At 37.6% G+C, this 23549-nt stretch overlaps 2 protein-coding genes across 2 annotated transcripts in view; one reads left to right on the forward strand and one right to left on the reverse strand.

The window, feature by feature from the left end:
- LOC138890497 (glutamate--tRNA ligase, chloroplastic/mitochondrial-like) overlaps nucleotides 1-7308 on the forward strand; it is a 47667-nt gene extending 40359 nt beyond the window's left edge. Inside the window, exons 3-7 of the mRNA XM_070173887.1 lie at nucleotides 950-1052; nucleotides 1158-1221; nucleotides 1308-1422; nucleotides 6304-6404; nucleotides 7032-7308. Of these exons, the coding sequence (XP_070029988.1) occupies nucleotides 950-1052; nucleotides 1158-1221; nucleotides 1308-1422; nucleotides 6304-6404; nucleotides 7032-7308 (660 nt within the window). The remainder of the gene's footprint in view (nucleotides 1-949; nucleotides 1053-1157; nucleotides 1222-1307; nucleotides 1423-6303; nucleotides 6405-7031) is intronic.
- Nucleotides 7309-21142: 13834 nt separating this feature from the next.
- Nucleotides 21143-21643, reverse strand: LOC138890498 (uncharacterized). Its single transcript, XM_070173888.1, has one exon. The coding sequence runs from the start codon at nucleotides 21641-21643 to the stop codon at nucleotides 21143-21145; it is 501 nt and encodes a 166-aa protein (XP_070029989.1).
- Between the last annotated feature and the right edge of the window lie 1906 nt (nucleotides 21644-23549).

Genomic DNA, 23549 nt, shown 5'->3' on the forward strand with positions numbered 1-23549 from the left:
AGTTGCCTCAACAGGCTGACCTCTTCACAGCACACGAACCAAAGGATAACTCTTCGATCTCAACTGACGAACCTGCCGGTCTAGAATAGCTACCGGCTCCTCCTCGTAGGTCAAATCCTTGTCCAACTGGACAGTGCTGAAATCTAACATGTGGGATGGATCGCCATGATGCTTCCGAAGCATGGACACATGAAACATTGGATGCACAGCTGATAAACCTGGAGGCAACACAAGTTTGTAAGCCACCTCTCCCACTCTATCTCAAAAGGCCCAATGAACCTAGGGCTTAGCTTGCCCTTCCTCCCAAATCTTATCACGCCCTTCATGGGCGACACTCGGAGCAACACTCTCTCTCCGACCATGAATGTCACATCACGAACCTTACGGTCGACATAACTCTTTTTCCTGGACTGAGCTGTACGAAGTCTATCCTGAATGATCTTAACTTTGTCTAAGGCATCCTGCACTTAGTCTGTACCCATTAACCGAGCCTCCCCCGGCTCAAACCACCCAATCGGTGGTCGACACCGTCTACCATACAACGCCTCATAGAGAGCCATCTGGATGCTCGACTGATAGCTGTTGTTGTAGGCAAACTCCGCTAACGGCAAGAACTGATCCCAAGAACCTCCAAAGTCAATAACACAGGCGCGGAGCATGTCCTCCAAAATCTGAATAGTACGCACGGACTAACCGTCCATTTGAGGATGAAATGTTATGCTCAACTCGACCCGCGTACCCAACTCATGCTGAACTGCCCTTTAGAAATGAGAGGTAAACTGCGTACCCCGGTCAGAAATGATAGACACGAGCATGCTTCCCTTTTGAAACAATTTTAGGGGTTTACATGTCGGGCAAAATATGTTCTTCCTTTGCTTTGGATTTTCTCTACCCTTTCCTTTTGAACTGGAAAAGGGAGAAATCTCAGTGTTTTCCTTTTCCCTGACAGTTCAGGGACATGGGCTATTTGCCTCAGGCAATGGCGAATTATCTAGCTCTTTTGGGATGGGGTGATGGTACAGAAAATGAGTTTTTCACTCTTGAACAACTTGGTCAGTTGGTTGCCTCTATGCTGATGTTCACATAGCTAATTTTAGCTTGCATTCATTTCTATTTATTTGCCTTTCAAGTGTGATAGCTTCTCATCTCATTTGCAGTTGAAAAGTTCACAATTGAACGTGTAAACAAAAGTGGTGCCATTTTTGATTCGACCAAGTTAAGGTATTATATTTTCTTCTGCTATATAGATAGGATTTCTTGGTTTTACATTTCTTGATTCTTGTTTAAAATCTGAATATGAACTTCAGGTGGATGAATGGTCAGCATTTGAGATCTATACCATCTGAAGAGCTGAACCGAATTATTGGTGAAAGGTGGAAGGATGCAGGCATCACTACAGAATCACAAGGAATCTTTATACAGGTAGAACTTTTTCTCTTTTTTTCTCTTCTCCACCACATCTTCTAGCCTGTTCGATGAAGAGTTTGACTCTCATTCTTCCTTAAGTGATTGTTCCTATCCCTTCTAAGTTTTATCAATCCAAGAAGAATAAACTATGTTTGTGCAATGTGATGTGATCTGACAGTTCCGTGTTAATGGTTGGGAGCACCTTCTTATGTATTGTGACTGATAGCTTCTGATGGAGCTTATTCTTAATGCACTGTTGGTGCAAGTTGGGATAAAGTGGTTGCAGACCCTTGTATGAAATGCAACAAGCAGCAGTACCACTATAGGTAGTTGTTTTACCATGTGATGGTCTGCTACGACTTGGCTGGCTGATTCTGGATAGACCTAGTGTAACACGGCCAGTTGAATTAAATCAGGGATTCTTTCTGCATGACTGAAGAATCAGGGATGTTTGGTGCCGGATATGACACTAAGTCATTAAACTCAAGATCCTACTTAGGATAACTTAAGATTCTCTGGGGTCGGATCTTCAAGTTATAAATTGTTGCAGATAGTGTCTCTATGCAAAGTTACCGGAAAAAGAAAAAAAGATACCCCAGTACCTTATAAAACATTATAAATTTATGACCTAAATGTCTCATAAAAGAGTTGGAACGAAAATTGTAATATGATATCAAAATGTACTACCCTTAGAGGCTATCAGGAAAGTCAACATCTTGGAACTTGACTTACAATTTAGAAGTGTGAAACACATTCTTTGTGCTGTTAACTAGCAAGCTAATTAAGAAATTTATTGTCACATAATGTAAAAGTGACTTGATGTTGGAAAGGTTGGTATATTTCTCTAAGTATATCACATTAAGGTGTTTTCATGGCAGGGTTGCTTCAGTATATTTCGATCCATAAAACTGTGGAGTTGTAGGAGTTGGATGGCAATTTTAACAACCTTCTATCAAAACTTGAAAATCTTAATTTGATGTGTGTTGATGTAAAAGAATCCTAAATTTCTAATTTTCTAATTTTCTAATTTAAAACTCTGGGATCTGGGGGATATAAGGCTAGTGATGTTCCTGAAACTTAGTTGTAGCTATAACATTGTAAAACATTAATTTCACTTGTTTTAATACTAGGCTGAGGACAATTAACAAATAGGGCTAAACACTTGTCACGCCCCAATCCTCGGGGAGCGCGACCAGTGCGCAACCGAGTGAACCTGGTCGAGCAAGCCTATCCAGCCTTTCCTACCCGACTCATTCATAATCCGAAGAAGTAATGCATCACCAATTGTTAAACACAGGAGAGATTAGTTATATAAATATATAAACGTTGCTAGTTCATTTTTACTTAAACACAATATGCCATAGTTAAGTTTCCAAAATTACATACAGTTGACAATCTAGTAGCGAAGAGTTTCAAAATACAATGTGATCCAATGACCACCCCGACACCCATACATGACCCGCATAACTGTCTATGGAGCCTCTAAGGATACAAAAGACCAATATGACAATGCCGGCAACAAGGCCCCGACTATACCTTAAAATATGGAAATTTACACAAAAAGAGGATTGCATAACCCCTGGGAGGAATGTGGGCTCACCAAGATTGCTGTGAGGAGAGAAAAAGAGCACCACTATATGCAATCAACGCTATATGTGATAGACCCACCTACATCCATTCAAAGATGTAGCGCCCCCGCAAAAGGGACGTTAGTACTGTCGAATAGTACTAGTATGTAAGACAAACACAAATCTTAATAGGATGAACAATGAACAAATAGAAGGCAACTATGAGATCAACAAGTACTTCACGGAATTACAAGGGAACACCAAATAAGATTCACATAGTTCCGGTTAAATCTTTCCATCTCTTTAGGTTAATGATCTTTAATGCCAAGTACCACAATCCATGATGCCACCATGTTTTTACACGGAGTCCGGTCTCGGCCCGACCGACTAAGTCATTCCAAGTAAGATATATCTAAATTCACAATGATAATTAGAAATCCAACGTAAATGCCACCATGTGTATAGCATGACGTCCGATCTCGGCCCGATCGGCTAAGCCATCTCACTTGGGACATAACCTCTTTCAATTATTCCTGAATTCACATTTCTTTCCATTTTTTCATTACATGGCACAAACACCCCCATTTATTAAGTAATTCTTAGCACTTGGACACATTTTTATAATTCAAGTCTTCCCATTTTATTGTTCGTTCAAATAACTTCATAATCCATGACGACAAGTGCTATCATATAAGGCATGCACACATAAGGAAAGAAAAAGAGCACTTGGGGAGCATAATCACATTTTCAACTGTCATGATTTCAGGGTAAACACTTAGAATAAATTTGGAACAAAATCTTTCAACCCAACACATTAAGGCAATCCATCTAGTATGGTCAACTCGGAACTCACGCCAATTATTCGGATACCAAGAGTTCAACACTAAGAAGAAGAGGGTTAGCCATACATACCTTAATTGAGTCTTTTCCTAATTCCTACATCAAGTTCCGGAACCTTTAGCACCTTCAATCTATTTAACAATGTAGCACAATTGAAGTCATTATTAAGAAATTGATCATAACCCTAGCTCATTTGAGCATTATATCAAACATTATGAGTTAGGGTCTCATGACTCCTTTTTAGTGGAAGATTCCCCCAACCCACTCCCCATTCTTTCCTATCTTTGTTTTAGCACTCCTCCACATACCTTAGGATCACATGCATGCAAGGTAACCACCCTAATCCCATGAATTACCGCACTAATGGTCCCTTTAGCTACAATATGGAATTGAGAGCTTGGGTGATAGAAACTTACCTATTGGGAGGGAGTGGAGACCCCTTCCCTTCTCTTTGACCCCTCCCTCTTACTCTAATTATCAGAGAAATGTGTTGAAAATGGCCCGGGGGGGGGGGTGTTTAACGGAATGGGGGTCGGTTTTAAATTAAGAAAATGGGTGCCCCGACACAGGTTTGCGGTCACATATGCGACCGCATAATGGTTATGCGACCCGCAAAGTCACCGCAGAAGGGGCCTTAGGAAGTTGAGTTTTCTGACTGTGTATGCGACCAGTATGCGGTCCGCACACCTGTTCTGCGGTCGCATAATGCACCGCAGAACTTCCCTTTCACAAAAGTTCAGGGCATATATGCGATTAATATGCGACCTGCATAGCGATTATGCGATCGCATAATTGGGTCGCATAACTAGCCTCAAAATTGGCCAACTTTCTGTTGCACTCTGCGGCCATTATGCGGTCCGCAGAGTGATTATGCGGTCGCATAATGGGCCGCAGAAACGCGTCCTTTTGAGCAACATTTTCCTCCAAGTCTGAAAGGTACGGTTCAATCCAAAAGGGCCGAACCGCTAATAACGCCGAAATCCAACTCAGCACCACGAAACCCCGAGTTTTGGTTAAGAATTTTACGGGTCTTTACAACTCTCACATGGAAAGTACAAAGAAAATTATCGATTAGCCCCTTGGAGCATCCTAGTCCAAGTCACCATTTTTTAAAAATATTTTATTTTTTAAATTTATTAAATTAGAAAATTTAAAAAGAAATTGTCCCAAAAAAGAGAAACCCTTGGAAAAAATTCTCTACAATTTAACATATTTTTCTTCTACAAATTTCATCCTCAAAGCAAAGCACTATCAGAACCTTACAAAGAGCCATGTCAGGTGGCACAGTAGAAGAAGTTGAGGTCGAGAATAAGCTTTAGATACTTTCATTATCTTTGAATCGATCACATGGGATCACATAAAATCGAGGTCTTCATTGATTGTTAAAAAGAAAAGGACTCAAGACCTGAAAGTTCTTGCTTGTTTTCTTGGCCAAGGTTAATTAGCAGTGTAGTATTATTCAAATCAATTATATCCAATTAAGAAATAAATCAGCTAAATAGTGGCAAAGAAAATGTCAGACACTGCTACTAACGGCGACAAACGCCGAAGCAACTTCCGGCAAGATACTGGTGGTGGAGCTGCTTTTCTTATTTTTGGACAGATCTATATTTGTATTTCCCCGACTTGCCGTTTTTTAGGCCAGTGCTATTCACCATCGTTTCCTTTTTTTCGACTAGGATCTGAATTTGGGTAAGCAAGAAAGGTAAATTGTGGTCGAAGAGTTTTTGGGTCTGGTGGCTTCCGGTGGTGTTCGGACAGATTTGGTTTCTGGTGCTGGGTGGGTGTTTTCGTGTAGGTTGCAGGCGGATACAGTATATGAGAGAGAGGGAGAGGAGGGTGGAAAAAAAGGGAGAGAGTTAAGTAAAGAGAGATCTGATTTGCTGGTTAACTGGCCTGTTGATCTCGCCGTCGCCGATAACTGCTAAAGGAGAGAGGGAGTGAGTTATTAAACAAAACTAGGTTAAATGTGGGATAATTTCTCTTTAAATTTTCTAATTTGATAAATGTAAAAAATAAGATATTAGTAAAAAATGGTGACATGGAATCTACCTTAGCATTTTATTTACTGCGTCAGATGGCCACTGTGGATATCCGTTAGGTATAAGGGCAAATTTGTTTAGTGTACTAACGGTAGGTGTAAATTTAGTCGAAAATTATAACGAAGCCGTACGGAATTTATTACGGTTCCGTTTCAGTTATCAAAATTCACTAACTGAAAATCAGACCGAACTTTTGCAAAAGTTGAATTAGTCGAGGTAGAATACACAACTGGCGGTTTTGTTTGCTGGTATGATTCTTAATGCATCAGGTACAGAATTAGCTAAATGTCAAACATGATCGAAACTTTTGAAATGCTGAAAATATTCCCCCCTTTACCCAATGACTGTTGCATAAATGCTATTCGTTAAACATCAATTCAAAAGTTGATGTTCAGTGTACATTGGAGTTATGGTTCTTATACCTGTTAACTTTTCTATATGTACAGGATGCTGTTTTGCTCCTGAAGGATGGGATTGACTTGATAACAGATTCAGAGAAAGCGCTTTCAAGTTTGCTATCTTATCCTTTATATGAAACTTTGGCAAGGTGATTTATGAAATCCTCTTGAGAAACTGTACTATGTGATGCTTATAGATGAAAAGTTCTCTAGTTAAAGAGAATGAATAGTCTAGATAGAAAATGTCTTCAACAAGCCCCTCACATGCGGACTTGATTCTTTTTTATGAGCCAAACACGTGAAAATTCCTTTTGATATTAGGTGACGATGAGACTCGACCCCAAGACCTCAGCCTGCTCTGGTACATTGTTGAAGTGTGTAACCATCTCAACTAAAAGCTTAAAATGTTAGAGAGAACATACTTTTATTTACTTAATTATGTTTTCAACAATTTCAACTTGGTCTATTCATTAAGGTGTTAATGAAAATATTTGTTGATTAATGAGCTTAATTTGTTCGAATAAGTAAAGGTATTAATTATAGCAAAACGGATGGTTATCCCCATTTACAAGACGAACAGAAAAGATAATTTCCACAAAAATGATTCCCCATTTAGTCCTTTACAAATTGAATACAAAAGACAATTCAACAAAACATTGATTCTTTGTAAAGAGCAACCAATTATCTATTACAAGGCCTGAAATGATGTTAAATTAAAGGAGAAAAGCTTATAGTATGTGACTTACTTATTATGATATACGCAATGCCATTTGCAGCGCTGAAGGAAAACCAATCTTAGAAGATGGGGTTTCTGAAGTTGCTAAGAGCTTGTTAGCTGCCTACGACAGTGGCGAGCTCTCTGGTGCACTTGCAGAAGGATGGCAAAAGTGGGTGAAGAATTTTGGTAAATTGCTGAAGCGCAAGGTTAGATCTGAGTATTTTCTTTTCCCCTTAATTAAGATTCTTTTTCAGTATTTAATAAGGTTGCTTTATATGCAAAGAACTTGTCGGCATGCATTCAAACTAGAAGACAGTGCTACCTCCTCTGGATGAATGAGACTGGAGGGGGAGATTGATGATGTCCATCTCATTGAAGAAGTATTAGGCATGTGCCTAATAAGAGTTTTCTTTGGTTTGGTAGCCAACCTTGTTGACTTGGTTTGGTTGGTAGCCAACCTTGTTGAATTAGTTTGGTTTGGTAGCCAACCTTGTTGAATTTCTTTGGTTTGGTAGCCAACTTTGTTGAATTGTGAAAAGTGTGTGTAAATTGTCAAATATTGTAGGCTTTAGAGGGTGAAGCTTTGGCTATAAAAGGAGAGCTTCAACTCTCATTTCTTCACACCAACAAAGAGAGAAAGAAAGAGTGAGGTTTCACAGACAAGGTATAAGAAAATAGTCTGTGAGGAAAATAGAGAGTGAGCGATATTGTAGTGAGGTGGGAATATCAAAAGAGGGTTATTTCTTTTGAGTGTTGTAGTGGTCTTTGGAGTATTTATCTCCGACCTACAAAGTGTAAAATTCCTTACTATAGTGATATCAGTTGCTCCTCTCGGGGTCGTGGTTTTTTCCCTTATTCAGAAGGGTTTTCCACGTAAAAATCTTGGTGTCATTGTTACTCTTTTATTCTTGTTAATTACCGTATCTCGGTGCTACATTATTATTCCGCTTTATTACCGTGAATATTATTTTGGCAAGGGGTTTATTCCCAACACTATAAAGCTGGAACATCTGGCTCTATAAAGCTGGGTTTGATAAAAGATTTTAAAATATTAAGAGAAGTTCAATGGGAGTCGTTCAGCACATATGTGCCTCTGTCTGCTGGTGCTGTAACTCATTGATATTGAGGCAATTTTTGGTTTGATTTTCGATCTTATGCCTTCTGTCTCTCCCCTCCCTTGTAGAAACAAAGAGGGCTGCTAACGAGTGGGGTTCTTTTGTATTTGCACCTCCTCTCTTCCGAATACGAAGAGGGCTACCGTCGCTAGTGGTATTCCTTTTTGTATCTTCCCCCCTCCCCCTCCACGGGGTAAGGGCGTGTTGAGTGTGAAACTACTTTTAATTTTTGAATGGTGTGACCATGACCGGCCTGATATCTTACTGCCACTTGCTGGTTGGGGCAAGTCATACAACAATGGTAGAAGAGATAGCAGGGCATATTTGCAGCTCCAAACTGGGTTTCGTTGAATATTCATAAAAACAATGGCTATGTATTTCATTTATTGTTCTACATGTATAACTTTCCGTGACTGACGAGGATATCTTTTTTGGGTTAAGTGCTAAACCGTGCATTCACTTTCTTGGTTAAACAGTGGAATTAGGTGTGATACTGTCGGTAGCAGTTCATCATTTGATAAGTTAGCTTCTCTAGATACTTAAGTTTCTTTTCTTTGCGTTCTCATTATTACACTATCATGCTTAAATTTGCCGGAAAGGTCGTCATGAGATAATCAGAATAAAATATAAGAGAATATTCGATATAGGACGACTCAACATGATATATAAAGTTATGCATGTGATATACAGATCTATAAGGCCGACAGAGACGGATCCAGAAGTTTATGGGTTCCTACAGAAATCTCAAGTTAATAAACAATAATAACTGGATTAATGAATTAGTTTCCAAGTTAAATATGCTTATACATTTAATGAAATTTTCAATACAAATATCGGATATAGGCAAAAGCTATCGGATTTAGTTTTCAATGCAAATGTCATAAACCCTCTACGCGTTTTCTTTGTTAATCAAATCCATTCTTGAGTTGCTGTTGCTTCTATTCTTGAGTTGAAAAATGAAAATCCCAAAAAAAGATAAAAGAAAAAGTTGGCAAATTAGCCACAAAAGTCGTAGTTACGACCTATGAAATTTACAGAAAGGAGCAGTATATATATTTGGTCTGCTATTAGTAAACCAAATGTAAAAGTGTTTTACTGAAAAATATGAGGAGTGCGTAAACAAAGAAATGAAAGGAAAAGAAAAAGAAAAAGAGGGGAAAATAATGAATGAAATGTAAAGAAAGAAATGAAAGGAAAAAAGAGGGAAGTTATGGAAGAAGAGGAAGAAGAATGCAGAGTATGTTATAACAAGAATGGAGAAGAAGGTTGCTGCAGCAAGAATGGAGAAAAAAAAAAGTTAGTATGTTGTAGGGTTTTCTATTAAGGGGTAATTTCAGGATTAAGAAAAATTATAAAGGATAAAAATATAATATACTTGGTCAAAGCAATATGACTTTTAAGCCAATTTCGAAAAAGTTGGGTTTTCCAACTTATTGATTTTGGCTTTTTTTAAAAGTAGATTTTAACTTTTTTAAGCCCTTTTTATGGCTGCCAAACGCTTTCACAAGTTAAAAAGTAAATAGCACGGTATAGCCAGTTTTCGGACTGGTCATTCAAAAATAGCAAGCGTTTACCAAGTCAATGAAAAATAGCCACTATTTTGCTGCAGCAGAGACCGGTCCAGCATAATATACTGGAGTTCGGTGCACCTGTGTATGAACTCCAGCATATTATGCTGGATCGGTATACTTTGTTGGCTCCAGTATAATATACTGGAGACTGGAGCACCGGTGCTCCAAACTCCAATATATTATGCTGGACCGGTATACTTGCTGGAACTCCAGTATATTATGCTGGAATTCTAGTGTACTTATGCTGGAACTCCATCATATTATGCTGGAGTTCCAGTATAATATGCTGGAGTTCAAGTATACTTATGCTGAAACTCCAGCATAATATACTGGCGTATTTTTCGGGTTTTGAACGGTATTTTCGCTCAGATTTATCTTTACTTGAAAAGTGTCTAAATTTCGATTACTTTTGAAACTAGGCTATTTTTGAACGACCAGTTGTAAATCTGGATATTTTTGAATTTCATCAGCTGGTCAAACCATCTTTTAAGCCCATCCAAACAGGCTCTTACTTCTCTATTTACTCTCTCTCCCCATTTCTCTCTCCCCCTATATCTTCTTCTATTGCTTCTCTCTCACACGGTCTAGGGAATATTATTGCAAATCATGCAAATATCAGTGAGATCTGATTACACATCCGTGAAAATTTGAATTGTCGATTGCAGGTTAAGCCCTATTGATTGGACCTAAACAAACATATATAGGACCAAACTACCATAAACAGTAAAAATAATACGGTATAGTCAATTTTCGGACTGGTCATTCAAAAATAGCTAGCGTTTACGAAGTCAATAAAAAATAGCCACTATTTTGCTGCAACAGAGACCAGTCCAGCATAATATACTGGAGTTCGGTGCACCTGTGTATGATCTCCAGTATATTATTCTGGACCGGTATACTTTGTTGACTCCAGTATAATGTACTGGAGACTGGAGCACCGGTGTTCCAAACTCCAGTATATTATACTGGACAATTATACTTGCTGGAACTCCAATATATTATGCTGGAGTTCTAGTGTACTTATGCTGGAACTCTATCATACTATGCTGGAGTTCCAGCATACTTATCGTGGAACTCCAGTATAATATGTTGGAGTTCAAGTATACTTATGCTAGAACTCCAGTATAATATACTGGCGTATTTTCCGGGTTTTGAACAGTGTTTTCGCTCAGATTTATCTTTACATGAAAAGTGGCTAAATTTCGATTACTTTTAAAATTGGGTAACGACCAATTGTAAATCTGGCTATTTTTGAATTTCTCCCCCATAAACGCCGGCTGCACTTGGCATATGGCAGAGCCTATAGAGCAACCTAGCCCATTTATGTCGGAACAAGTTCATTGAAAAAGAAAAAGAAAACTACAATGTGTCTATTTGATGCGTTATGCAGTATGAACATGATAACTGTATTCGTTTTTCTTCTCTCTTAATAAATCAAATTCCCATCTTGTATATCAATGTGTGTGTTTATATATTTATTTATTTATACTATATTAAAAACAAGAACCTCTTAATTTAAAAGTTAAAATACCTTTTTATTTTAATAACCTATTAAACTAAAAAAATACAAAGAGACACCTACAATACATAAAGATGCCTACAAAAATAAAACAACAAGGAAAAGAACCGACGCTTGGAAAGAGGGAAAAAGCGTTTGCAAAGAGACACCAAGTTTTGGGTTACTTTAATTCTCTCATTATCATTCCCATTTATTTTTCTTCTTTCTTAAAAATTTACTTCGAGATGAAAGCAGGACAATTGCAAAAACGAGATACATGGAAGGAGCACATGAATTTGCCGTTATGTAGTACTGTAGTCGTACTTCAGGTACCACAAAATTAATTTTATTTTTTTGTCATATATATTATAAGTAAATGTCTTTCACTGGAATTAATTATGTCTATTATGTATGTTTGGCTATTTCCTAAGGTATTTATTTGGTCTAATTCCTCAAGTGTGTGTGTATATATATATATGAGAAGTGAGTATGAAATGAAAAAAATAAGAACTTGGTTTTATAAAGTACAAAAAATTGAATGAATTTAACTTGTGAAATGAGAGAATCCATAAAACATACGTCCTCTGTCTCAACTTATGTGATATATTTATTTTTTTAGTCAGCCCTTTTCTATATTTAATAATAATTCAACTTTGATTTTTTTTAACCCTTAATAAGATAATTTCTAGCAACATAAGTTTCTTTGATTTGTTGTAGATCACAAGTTTTAAAATCTTTCTTTATTTCATAAGCTCCATGTCCATTCAAATACCTTCATATAAATTAGGACGGAGGGAGTATAATTTATGTGAGAAAAATACATGATATGTTAGATTATTAGGTATATTTACATGACTAACTAATGAATAGAGAAATATAATTCAGTAAAAACGTAAAATAAGATTGACGGAAAACTATTTTGGTTATATTAATTAGAGGAAGATACTAAGTTATTATTAATATGAAAATAAAGAAATAAATTTATCAATACTAAGAAATAATTATACAAATAATATATTGTATATAGAGAAATAATAATTTTGGGGCCCTATAATTCTTGGGGCCTTAAGCAAGTGCTTCACATGCTTTAGGGTCTGGCCGCCCTTGAACTATCGAGTGAATAATCTTCTTCTAAATAAAACTCTTATAATGACTATATTGTACATGCTATTGTTGTTTGATTCCCTTAATACGTTACATAAACTGTAATATGCTCACTTCGGTAAATGCCATATCAGCTTCTTGCAAATGAAAGATGCATTCTCATGTAAATCGTGTTATTCATTTGTATGATAACTAAGTTAATCCATAAATATCTTTTCCACCGTCTAATTGCCTAACTTTTAACTTTGTTTTGATTTAATAACATGCCAAAACATATTTTATCAAGTATTATTTTTTCCTCCTTTTTTCTCTCTGTTTAAAGTTCATAAAATAAAAATATTTTGATGATCCAACATAATAGATAAATTTATAATTTGGAAGTGCTTTCAATGTTGCTGCATTTAGATACATCATGTGAACTAAACTTAATTTAACATGTAATGCCCGCTTGGTGAAATTTTTGAATTCACCATCATAATGATGAAGTACCATTTGTGCTACACCATTCCAAACTATCAAGATTTCAGCATGGTTCCTAATAGAAGATAAATAATAAATTTTTTATATATTTCTACGTTCGCCCCAAGAAGTGAATATGGCGTTAACATACTTTCAAAACATAGATAGTTTTCCCTAATAAAAGATAAGGCGTTGTTAGGTGACATGGTTAACTGTCTCATATTAATGACCCAGCAATTAAAAGATATCATAATATTTGATGTGTAGGGATTAGTGATTGAGAAGAAGTTGGGTTCACTATCTTTATTTGGATAATCTCTTAGAATTTTCTTACCTGTCTCTCTACCCAAATAATTTGTTGCAAATAAATATATCACTAAGAAAATATGTTTCTTAATACAAGTGCATGGTTATTTTCTTTGTAATTATTCGTTATATCCTATTTCCCTGCCTTTCTAGAGATTTGAAAGACAAATTATTATTAGTACAACAAACTGTGCTCTTTACAATAAAAAAGAAACAATTAAAAGGCATATATACATAAGATGTTGGATGCATGGAATACTCGACATAATACATAGTACGTTGAACGTAGTTTGAAAATTTTGACTCAAAAACATGGTAAAATAAGCAATCACCTTTTCCATCTTCTCTGTTAATGGCTTCTTACTACTTCTTCACCAGACCATCATCTTCTTTCTTCAGTCATCTTCTTCTATTTATCTGCTAAACTTTCATATTATTAATTTTCAGCAAAATCAACTTTTAAATTCACTTCTATTTAATTAGCAAAAAACATTTATATTCATACAAACCTCTCATGTTCCTCCTTGTTTTTGTTTATCAATTGATTTCTGATATGAGTTCTAAATATCTTTTATTGTTGAGTTGTATATGTTATGTAAAATAGTCGTAATTTGGAAATGAGTAGAATTTAATTGAGTTTGAATTGTTTGGCTTTAATTTTATCTATTTTATTCTTTATTATGTGTATCCTTTACGTTACTAAGAGTGCAACTGTAAACCATTTGTTATCTTGGACTTTAGAAAATATTTTAAGCTCGAGATAAACTTATTAGAAACACTTCTTGGATCACTGTAATAAAAAAGTTATCATTGACACCGAATAAAAATGCCCAATATATGACCCAAATGAATGACCAATCATCTTCATTTTTGCAAGTATCAAGCTCTGTCTTTCACTTGAGAGGTGCAAGAAATATAATCGGGTATTACATGACTTAATATACACGTGCAATGCACATGCCGAGAAACAAATATATATATATATATATATATATATATATATATATATATATATATATATATATATATATATATATATATATTATCTACCAGAAATTATTTGTTTTATATTGATATATACAAAGAAAAAAATAATTTTGGTTATACAAAAAAAAAAGAAAAAAATTGTTCTATATTTTGATATACATAAAGAAGGAAAATAAAGTTGCGATTTGCATTTTGGTATACATATTATTTGATGTATTATACGCAGTGATATACAAACAATATAATTATTTTTGTATTATATGCTTGGATATAGAGACAAAAATAAATTATAATCCACCATATTTATACAAAGAAGGAAAATATATTTTTGATATACACTTTGATATATGTAAATAGAGAAAACAAATTTGTGATATACATTTTGATATACACATTATTATTGTGAGATATATATTTATTAGCTACCCGATACCAATAAGTGAAAAATGAGTTACCAATTAGTAGGCTGAGTTGATACATGGCGCCAAATTGAGTTCTTTATATATATATATATATATATATATATATATATATATATATACACACACACACACACACATACTCATTGGTAGAAATTACGGGTCCACCAAAACTATATAGAGAACCAGGTTCTCTATTAGTTCCCACATAAAGCACACACATCAGTAAGTAAATACACAGTAGAGTTTTACGTGAAAAACTCCCAGCTCACGGGATTAAAAACCACGACATACCCTTGTAGGATTTAAACTTCACGACTGAGTAAACTTCATATTACAACCTATTGTAACATAGGAATTAACCTCTTAATCCCTCACTAACTTGTAACAACTATATTACAAGCCCTTTTGTAATAAGTCTATTACAAAGCTTACAACTCAACTAACTCTAGTCAAGATACAAACACAAGGTTTATGATTTTACAAAAGGTTTCCTACACAATGCTTCTAACTAAGCTAAGTAGGAATTACAAGTAAAGTACTTTAACAAAGGTGCAACACAACTAAGGACATGTAATGACTCAATACAGGAAACGGTCCTTTGTTATGTTGTTCTTTGTTCTTGATGCCCTTGAGTATCACTTGCAGGATTGACACACACACTTGAGAGAAATGCTTCTTAGATTCTTGAATGTGCAAGTGTGTTGTTTTGCATTTGCTTCAATGTTAATATTACATAGGTGACATCACTTGAATGATGCAAGCATGTTTGGTACAAGGGCATTCCCCATAAAGTTGACTGCTGCACTGTTTGCACTATTGCATGTGCATATAGCAACTTTACAGCTGTGGGGGAAGAGGGGGAGGGGGGATTGACTGGTACAGTCAGCAAGGGAATAAGTGTCCATCTGTTTCCTCTATTGTTTCTTTGACTCTGAAGAATTTAACCACGCCCTCAGATTGAGATTTGTTGTTCTTAAGTACTTGAGAATTTGTAACAGGTTCCTTATCTGGTTCTTATCATTAAGTTTGTTAGATCATCAAAACATAACAAAGATGCATATAACCTATCATTGATGAATGCATTGGATGTTGAAACTGTGATATTGTTAAACTCCTCTAGTGAGCCGTTGTATTAACTATTAAGCTTCCGTGAATCTCTTAGTAATTTGCTGCTCCCATATTTTTTAGTGTTTTTGCAGACTTTCTGTTGCCAAAAAAGTTAACTTTTTTTTGGTGTGTGTAATTAGCACATTTCTATGGTATAGTATGACATGAACCCTCACCATCAACAAATTATCGTCAATTTTGTGGGCATAATTTTAATAAATATTGGACATTCTCTAATGTTGGGGGAGAAAAAGATATGTTTGTTGTGTAGATCAATGAACCGGATATTACATTTTGAAGAAAATTATAGCGACCTCAGAGAAATAAGACTTGATTGACATGTTCCAGAAAAATAAGTGTAGTATGAAGAGGTATAAATAGAAATCTAGATACAATATGCTCAGTCAGATACACCATGCTCAGTCTTATCTATTGCTGTGATTTTTGAATTGCCACCTAATTAATTAGCATTCTTCTGCAAGCTATGTTGCTCCTCTGCCAATCATGTTTAATATCTTATGGAGACTCTAATTAGATTTAGATTTTAGGGATTAGTTAGGAATTCAATATATTCATCATTTGTGATACAACTACAATCCGGCAATAGAGGTGTCCTTTAATGTAATCATCATGTGGAACTATTTGCCTTTGTAACGACCCGACCGGTCGTTTTGAGCTTTTTTACTTTGCTCGCCAGTTCTCGAGCATGAAAAGCCCCGCGTGATATATTACGACTTATGTAAATCGTTGGTTTTGATTTTCAGGGTAATCGGAATGAATTTGGAAGAACAGTTCCCAATTTGAAACTTAAAATTTGAAAAGTTTGACCAAGATTTGACTTGTTGGTATATGATCTCGAAGAGGAATTTTTATGATTTGGTTAGCTCCGTTAGATGATTTGGGACTTAGGAGCGTGATCGGAATGCATTTTTAGAAGTCCGTGGAAGGTTTAGGCTTGAATTGGCGAATTGAGATTTTGGCGTTTTCCAGTTGATAGGTGAGATTTTGATATAGGGGTCGGAATAGAATTCCTGAAGTTGCAGTAGTTCCGTTATGTCATTTGGGATGTGTGTGCAAAATTCCAGGTCATTCAGACGTGATTTGGTTGGGTTTTTGATCAAAAACGAAATTTGGAAGATTTTAGAAAGTTTAGCTTGAATCCGATGTGCTTTGGTTGATTTGATGTTGTTTGAGGTATTTTGAAGGTTGGTACAAGTTTGTATAAGGTATTGGGTTATGCTTGTGCTTCTGGTTGAGGTCCCGGGGGCCTCAGGGTGATTTCGAATGGTTAACGGAGAGGTTGGAATCTTGTTGCAGCAACTGATATTGCTGCTTCTGGTATTTTCGCACTTGCGGTTTGGGGGCCACAGGTACGGCGTCGCAGAAGCGGGAGTAAACCGCAGAAGCGGCTAATGAGATCACATCTGCGGAATCGCAGATGCGGAGAGAGGATCGCAGATGCAGTTTGCGGCTGGTAAGTGAATTTCGCAGAAGGGGAGGATTTGACCGCATATGCGGTACCACAGAAGCGGGTTTTGGACCGCAGATGCAGAAGGGTCTGGGCAGAACATATAAGTCATTTCATTTCGCGAGATTTAGCTATTTCACCATTTTTGACTTCTGCTTGGGAGCTTCTTGGGTGATTTGAGAAGGGGATTTCAAGAGAACTTCATTGAGGTAAGGAATTTGGACCCAAAACTCGTTCCTATGCTATTATTTCATGGATTAAAGCTAGAAATTATGGAAATCAAAGGTTAAAATTGGGGAAACTAGGGCTTGGGAACTTAGGCCTTTAATTGAGGATTTGAAGGACCATTTAGGGTCGGATTTGAGAACTTTTGATATGTATGAACTCGTGAGAGATAAGGATCCTATTGATATAAAATTTTCCTAATTTCGAGACGTGGGCCCGGAGGCCGGGTTGGAGCAATTTCGGGATTTTGATGTAAATTGGATATTTTCGAGTGGGCTTTATTCTCTTAGCATATTTTAATAGTTATGTACTGATTGTGGCTAGACTTGGAGCATCCGGAGGTCGATTCATGCGGGCAAAGGCATCGCGGGCTAGAGTTTGGACCGGATCAAGGTAAGTAATGATTGTAAATACTAAGGGTTTGAAACCCCGGATTACACATGTAGTGTTACTTTGAGGTGACGTACACGCTAGATGACGGCGTGGACTCATGCACCGTTGGCGATTGTGACATGGTCCGTCCCATACGACTGTTAAGTCGCGTATTTTATTTGAAATCTTATGATATTCCACGTTCTAGAGATTTATATTATATTTTGGGCTATAAGCCATGTTTGGGGCCTTGTGCCGACCTGCTGAGACCCTTAGAGGCATTTTCACTATTTTTCCTCACTTTATTTGTTTTGAAAGCATATCCTCAGTCATGTTTTACCTGTTATTGTTTAAATCTGGTTTTATCACTTTATTTCTTAAAAATGTGAATACTATTTGGGCTGAGTTCCCTGTTTTACTGATGGTCCGAGTGATCGTGAGGTTGATGACTGAGATAGACCGAGGGTCTGATTGTGAGGTTGATGACTGAGATAGACCGAGAGTCTGATTGTAAGGCTAATGACTGAGAGAGGCCGAGGGCCTGGTTGTGAGGATTATATATATATGGATCGGGCTGCACGCCGTAGCGATATAGCGCTTGGGCTGTAGGAGCTCCTCCGGAGTCTGCACAGCCCCAGTGAGCGCAATCGACTATATATATATGGATCAGGTTGCACGCCGCAGCGATATACGGATTGGATTGCACTTATTGAGTGTGAGTGCTGAGTGTGAGCATGGACTGATGAGAGTTGAGTCTCGAGTGACTGAGAGGCTTGCCCGAGGGGCTGTATACATATATGAGTGATGCTCTACCCAAGGGGCTTGTTTTGATGTAATTGTTGTTTTCACTCCTTTTTATACTGAGCCTCTGTTGAAAATGTGGAACAAATATTTTTAAACAACTTTCATTTAAGCTGGAGTTTTTATGAGATATTCAGTATTTAATCACTGAGTTGGCTTTGTTATTTCCACTAAGATTTTTATGTTGTGAGGTGTTTATGATTCTTGTTTTGCCCGAGGGGCTGTTTACGAACTATGTTTTGCCTGAGGGGCCGATTATGGTTTTCATCTCTTTTATTATAAATGGTATCGAACCCCTACTGAAACTGTTGGAAAGTATTTTAAATGATTTTTACCAAAAGCTGGATTTTAAATGAGACGTTTGACTTGTATTCTGATTGAAAGCATGTTGTGCTTATTGAGTTATCATATTTATGGATTCATCGTTTCCTACTGCTCAGTCTTTATTTACTCTTATTACTTACTGGGTTGGAGTACTCACATTACTCCATGTACCTCGTGTGCAGATTCAGGTATTTCGGAACCCGGTAGCGGATGTTGATTGCTCAGATGCGGGGTCATTAGAGTTAGCAAGGTGGTTGCACGACGTTCGCAACACTGCTTCTTTCCTCTCATTTTCATTACTGTACTTAGTACACTTTTGACTGTTGTTGTTGTATTCAGACCTTGGTAGATGCTCATGACTAGTGACACTCCGATGTCGGGCATGTGTAATTATTCCGCATTTTTCTTTTGATATTCATTATGAGATTATTGAGTTATAAATGGTATAAAAACAACTTTTAATGGGAAATGGTTGATTTGGAAATTGTGTCGGCTGACCTTGTCTTCACGAAAGGCGCCATTACGATCGGGTCCGGTTTGGGATCGTGACAGCCTTCCTTTGGCATCATAACTACGCAGTTTCTTATATATATTTTTTTAGACTTGGCAATTATTTGTATTGATGTTGCAATCAAATTCTCGGCCTTCCTTAGGAAAATTTGCTCTTTTTCGCTCTAAGCTCATGTCTTTATATTTACATTGATTAATTTGGGAGGTAAAGTCAAACAAAACATATGAGAGAAATGGACAAGAAGTGTCTGAAAGGAAACCGCCTCTATAATCCCATTGAACTGTTAATATATAGGGGGAGCTAAAATCTCTGATTTGTATATATTAATTTCTTGATGTATTTTTGTATCTACTCATCCTTTGTGCTAAATTTTCTATGATAATCGTATGTCAAGTTTACAACGTCTCGAATAACTTACTCCTCTTCAGTCTTAGCTCGGCTAAAAAATCATTTATTTTGGCACAAAGTTCTTTGTATTATCTTGTCTCGCAAAAATTGACTACTCATAAGGATAAAAATGCATCCCATTTCATGGAAGAGGCAGAAAATTTATTTTATCCAAAGACGTAAATTTTGGCGTCTTTAAATTTTGCCGTGCATAGGAAATACCAAAGACGTAATCTCAAGCTTTTGATAAACTTTAGAAATCCTGTATATATTTATTCTTGGTATTGTGGTGCGCTATCAATTATTTTGAAAATTTTCAATGTGTTGAGTAGTGGCAATCTCCAATAAATAGATTGATATTTTATAGTTTGTATAACGGATTTTTAAAATTCAAAGATGCACCTGAAGTCATGAGGGGTTCAAGTAACTTTGCGAGGAGACTGATTTCGGAATAGATTAAAAAAATTCTATTAATCTTTGCACATAAACTCTTTGGTATTATCTTATCTCTGTGAAAATTATCTTCTGATCATAAGGATACCAATTTCAGCCTATTTATGGAAGAAGCAGAGCAATATTAATTTATTGTATGTTCACATTTTTATACCTGCATATTCTGAGCGTCGAAATTGAAAAAATTCTCTATTCTCAGGAAGTTCAGAATTCCATGGGCGAACCAATAAGACTATGGAAACAATCGCTAACCATGAGCTTAAATCATTTTTCATAGAGAAGCTTGGAATAATGGTCTTTGGGTTTGACGTTGGTGCATGGAGAGATATATGGGAAGAAAAAGAGTATTGGGATAACTAAGCCACACATAAAGTTACGGAAAAAAGTGGTTATTGTTATTCCCTTTAAAGAAAGAAGGGTTACAGAACATTGATTCTTGAAATATTCTTTGTTGTTCCTTTTAGAGATAGATGTCACGCCCTTAGTTGCTAACTAAGTACACGTGCGACACTTGATAACTCGCTCACGATCTTGCACAACTTGCTCACGTTCTTGCTATGTCAAGTCAACCTTACTACACTCAAGATCTCCAAGAGAATGGAAGAAAGAACACAAGAGAATTGTTAAAGGAAGCTTTGTATTAGAGAGAACTTGAATTGTTTGCTTGGTGAATTACAAATTAATGGCCCCCTTTATATACTAGTTTCCTAGGGGCTAGTGTGTAAATATTAATTATTACACAAATCCTTGATATTTACAAGATAAGGGCTTTTTCTAGAATTCTCTACAAGCCTAGAAGATTCCAAGGACTTTCCTAGCAAATCCATAAAGATCTAGGTTCTTCCTAAGGAAATGTCCATACCTCTCTAGAATCTTCTCACAAATGCTAGCATTCTTCTTATGTAAGCTTCCACATGACATTAATATAGGCCAAATGGCGCCTATGTGGTATGATGACATGGCGGGTCATCACACTCTCCCCCACCCAATATTGCGACGACCGCGACACAGTGCTGCTGCATAAACTCTCGGATCTTATCTTTGAATTGCCACAAGTCTTCATATCGTTCCCACGTGGCCTCCTCCGGTGATTGCCCTTTCCAAATGGACGAGGAACATAGCGGTGGCTTTTTGCCCTTGTTTTCGCCTGGCCTGGTAATCTATGATAGCCTCAATCTCTCGATCATGTGTGGCGGTGATAGTCATTGGCGCTCGACTTGATTGACCCCTACTTGGATCATCCTTATCTTCATGATATGGTTTAAGCATGCTGGCATGGAAGACAGGGTAGATCTTAAGATACGATGGCATGTCAAGCTTGCATGAGATCTTGCCTACCTTTGTGACAATCTTAAATGTCCCCTCGTACTTGCAAATTGGATTCTGATGCATGCCCCGTAGTGCCTTGAGCTGTCTTGGGTTAAACTTCACCATGACTATGTCCCCAACTCTATAGTCTATGGGACGCCGCTTACGGTCAGCAAACTTCTTCATCTTCTTAGTTGCCTTATCCAAGTAGGACTTAGCAGTGTCGAGCTGCTCCTCCCATCCTTTGGCCATATGATAAGCCCCCAAACTCTTTCCCTAGGACACGACTGGTAATGAATGTGGAGTTTGTGGTTGTTGGCATGTGGCTAGATCAAATGGTGTCCGCCTAGTGGACTCACTCCATTGCAAGTTATAAGAGAATTGGGCGATGTCTAGGAGCTTTGCCCAATCTTTCTGATGCGCGCTTACATAATGCCTCAAGTAGCATTCTAGTAAGGCATTGACTCGTTCTGTTTGTCCATCCGTCTGTGGGTGGAAACTAGTAGAAAAGTGCAGCTCCGTACCAAGTATGTCAAACAACTCTCTCCAAAAGTTTCCAATAAAGCAGGGGTCTCGATCACTGATTATATGCCTTGGTAAGCCCCAATACTTCACCACGCTCTTAAAGAACAGCTTGGCGGCTTCCTTGGCTGTGCAACCTGGTGAGGCAGGTATGAAGGTGGCATATTTGGAAAATCTATCCACGACCACCATAATAGTACCATAACCGTCGGACTTCAGTAGGCAAGTAATAAAGTCCATAGTCACGCTCTCCCATGGAAGCTCTGCAACTGGTAGTGGCTCCAAAAGTCCTCCGGGCTGTTGTTGCTCCACCTTGTCCTGCTGACATACAAGACAAGTTTGCACATAACATTCTATATAATCTCGCATGCATGGCCAATAGTAGACTGACTCAACCAAGGCCCTAGTGCGACGTTGACCTGGATGACCAGCCCACATTGTATCATGACTCTCCCTTATGATCCGTCGTCTAATGTCCCCAAACTTAGGCACGTAGACCCGCCAACCTATGGTAAGTAGTAGGCCGTCTTCTATCCAAAACCGTCTCGTCTTGCCTTTGTTGGCTAACTCGATAAGCTGTTTGGCTACTAGATCATGCTGCATGCCTTCTTTTATAGCCTCCCTAATGTCCCATCTTGCTGAAGTAATTGCAGCAAGCTCGGCTTTCCGGCTCAAGGCATCGGCTACAACATTACCTTTTCCTGGCTTATACTCCATCGCATAATCAAACTCGACCAAGAAATCCTGCCACCTAGCCTGCTTTGGTGTGAGCTTCTTCTGTGTCTGAAAGTAGCTAGTAGCCACATTATCAGTCTTGACCACGAACCTCGACCCGAGCAGATAATGTCTCCATGTACGAAGGCAATGCACAATGGCAGTCATTTCCTTCTCTTGTACCGTGTAACCCTGCTCCGTCTCATTTAACTTGCTGCTCTCAAATGCTATGGGATGCTTATCTTGCATCAGGACACCCCCAATGGCAAAGTCTGCGGCATCTGTGTGCACCTCAAAAATCTTGGCAAAGTCAGGTAATGCCAAGACTGGCTCCTTTGTTACAGCTGCCTTAAGGCATTCAAATGACTTTTGACAATGCTCCGTCCAAACCCATGGCTTGTTCTTCTTTAGCAACTCAGTAAATGGAGAGGCCTTTGCTGAGTATCCATTGATGAACCGACGATAGTAGTTAACAAGGCCAAGGAAGGATCTCAACTCAGTTACCTTTATAGGTGCCTCCCACTCCTGGATAGCACGTACCTTAGCCTCGTCCATGCGTAGCTCTCCATTGCTAATGACATGGCCCAAGAAGTGCACCTTTGATTGTGCGAACTCACATTTCTCCCTCTTGATGTATAGCTCGTTCTCTCGCAAGACTTGGAAAACCTTCCTTAAGTGCTCTATGTGCTCCTCCAAGGTGTTGTTGTAGATGACTATGTCGTCTAGGTAGACTACCACGAACTGATCAAGGTAGGGATGGAAGATCTTGTTCATAAGGGTGCAAAATGTGGCCGATGCATTGGTTAAGTCGAAGGGCATCACCAACCACTCAAAGGCTCCATATCTCGTCACACATGGTGTCTTTGGCTCATCCCCTTCTGCAATGCGAACCTGGTAGTAGCCCTTTCGAAGATCCACCTTG

The sequence above is a fragment of the Nicotiana sylvestris genome, chromosome 4, assembly GCF_000393655.2.
Source record: "Nicotiana sylvestris chromosome 4, ASM39365v2, whole genome shotgun sequence".
NCBI classification, from domain to species: domain Eukaryota; kingdom Viridiplantae; phylum Streptophyta; class Magnoliopsida; order Solanales; family Solanaceae; genus Nicotiana; species Nicotiana sylvestris.

Coding starts and splice junctions, on each gene's coding strand:
- LOC138890498 (XM_070173888.1), bottom strand. CDS start 21,643: ATGGCCAAAGGATGGGAGGAGCAGCTCGACACTGCTAAGTCCTACTTG.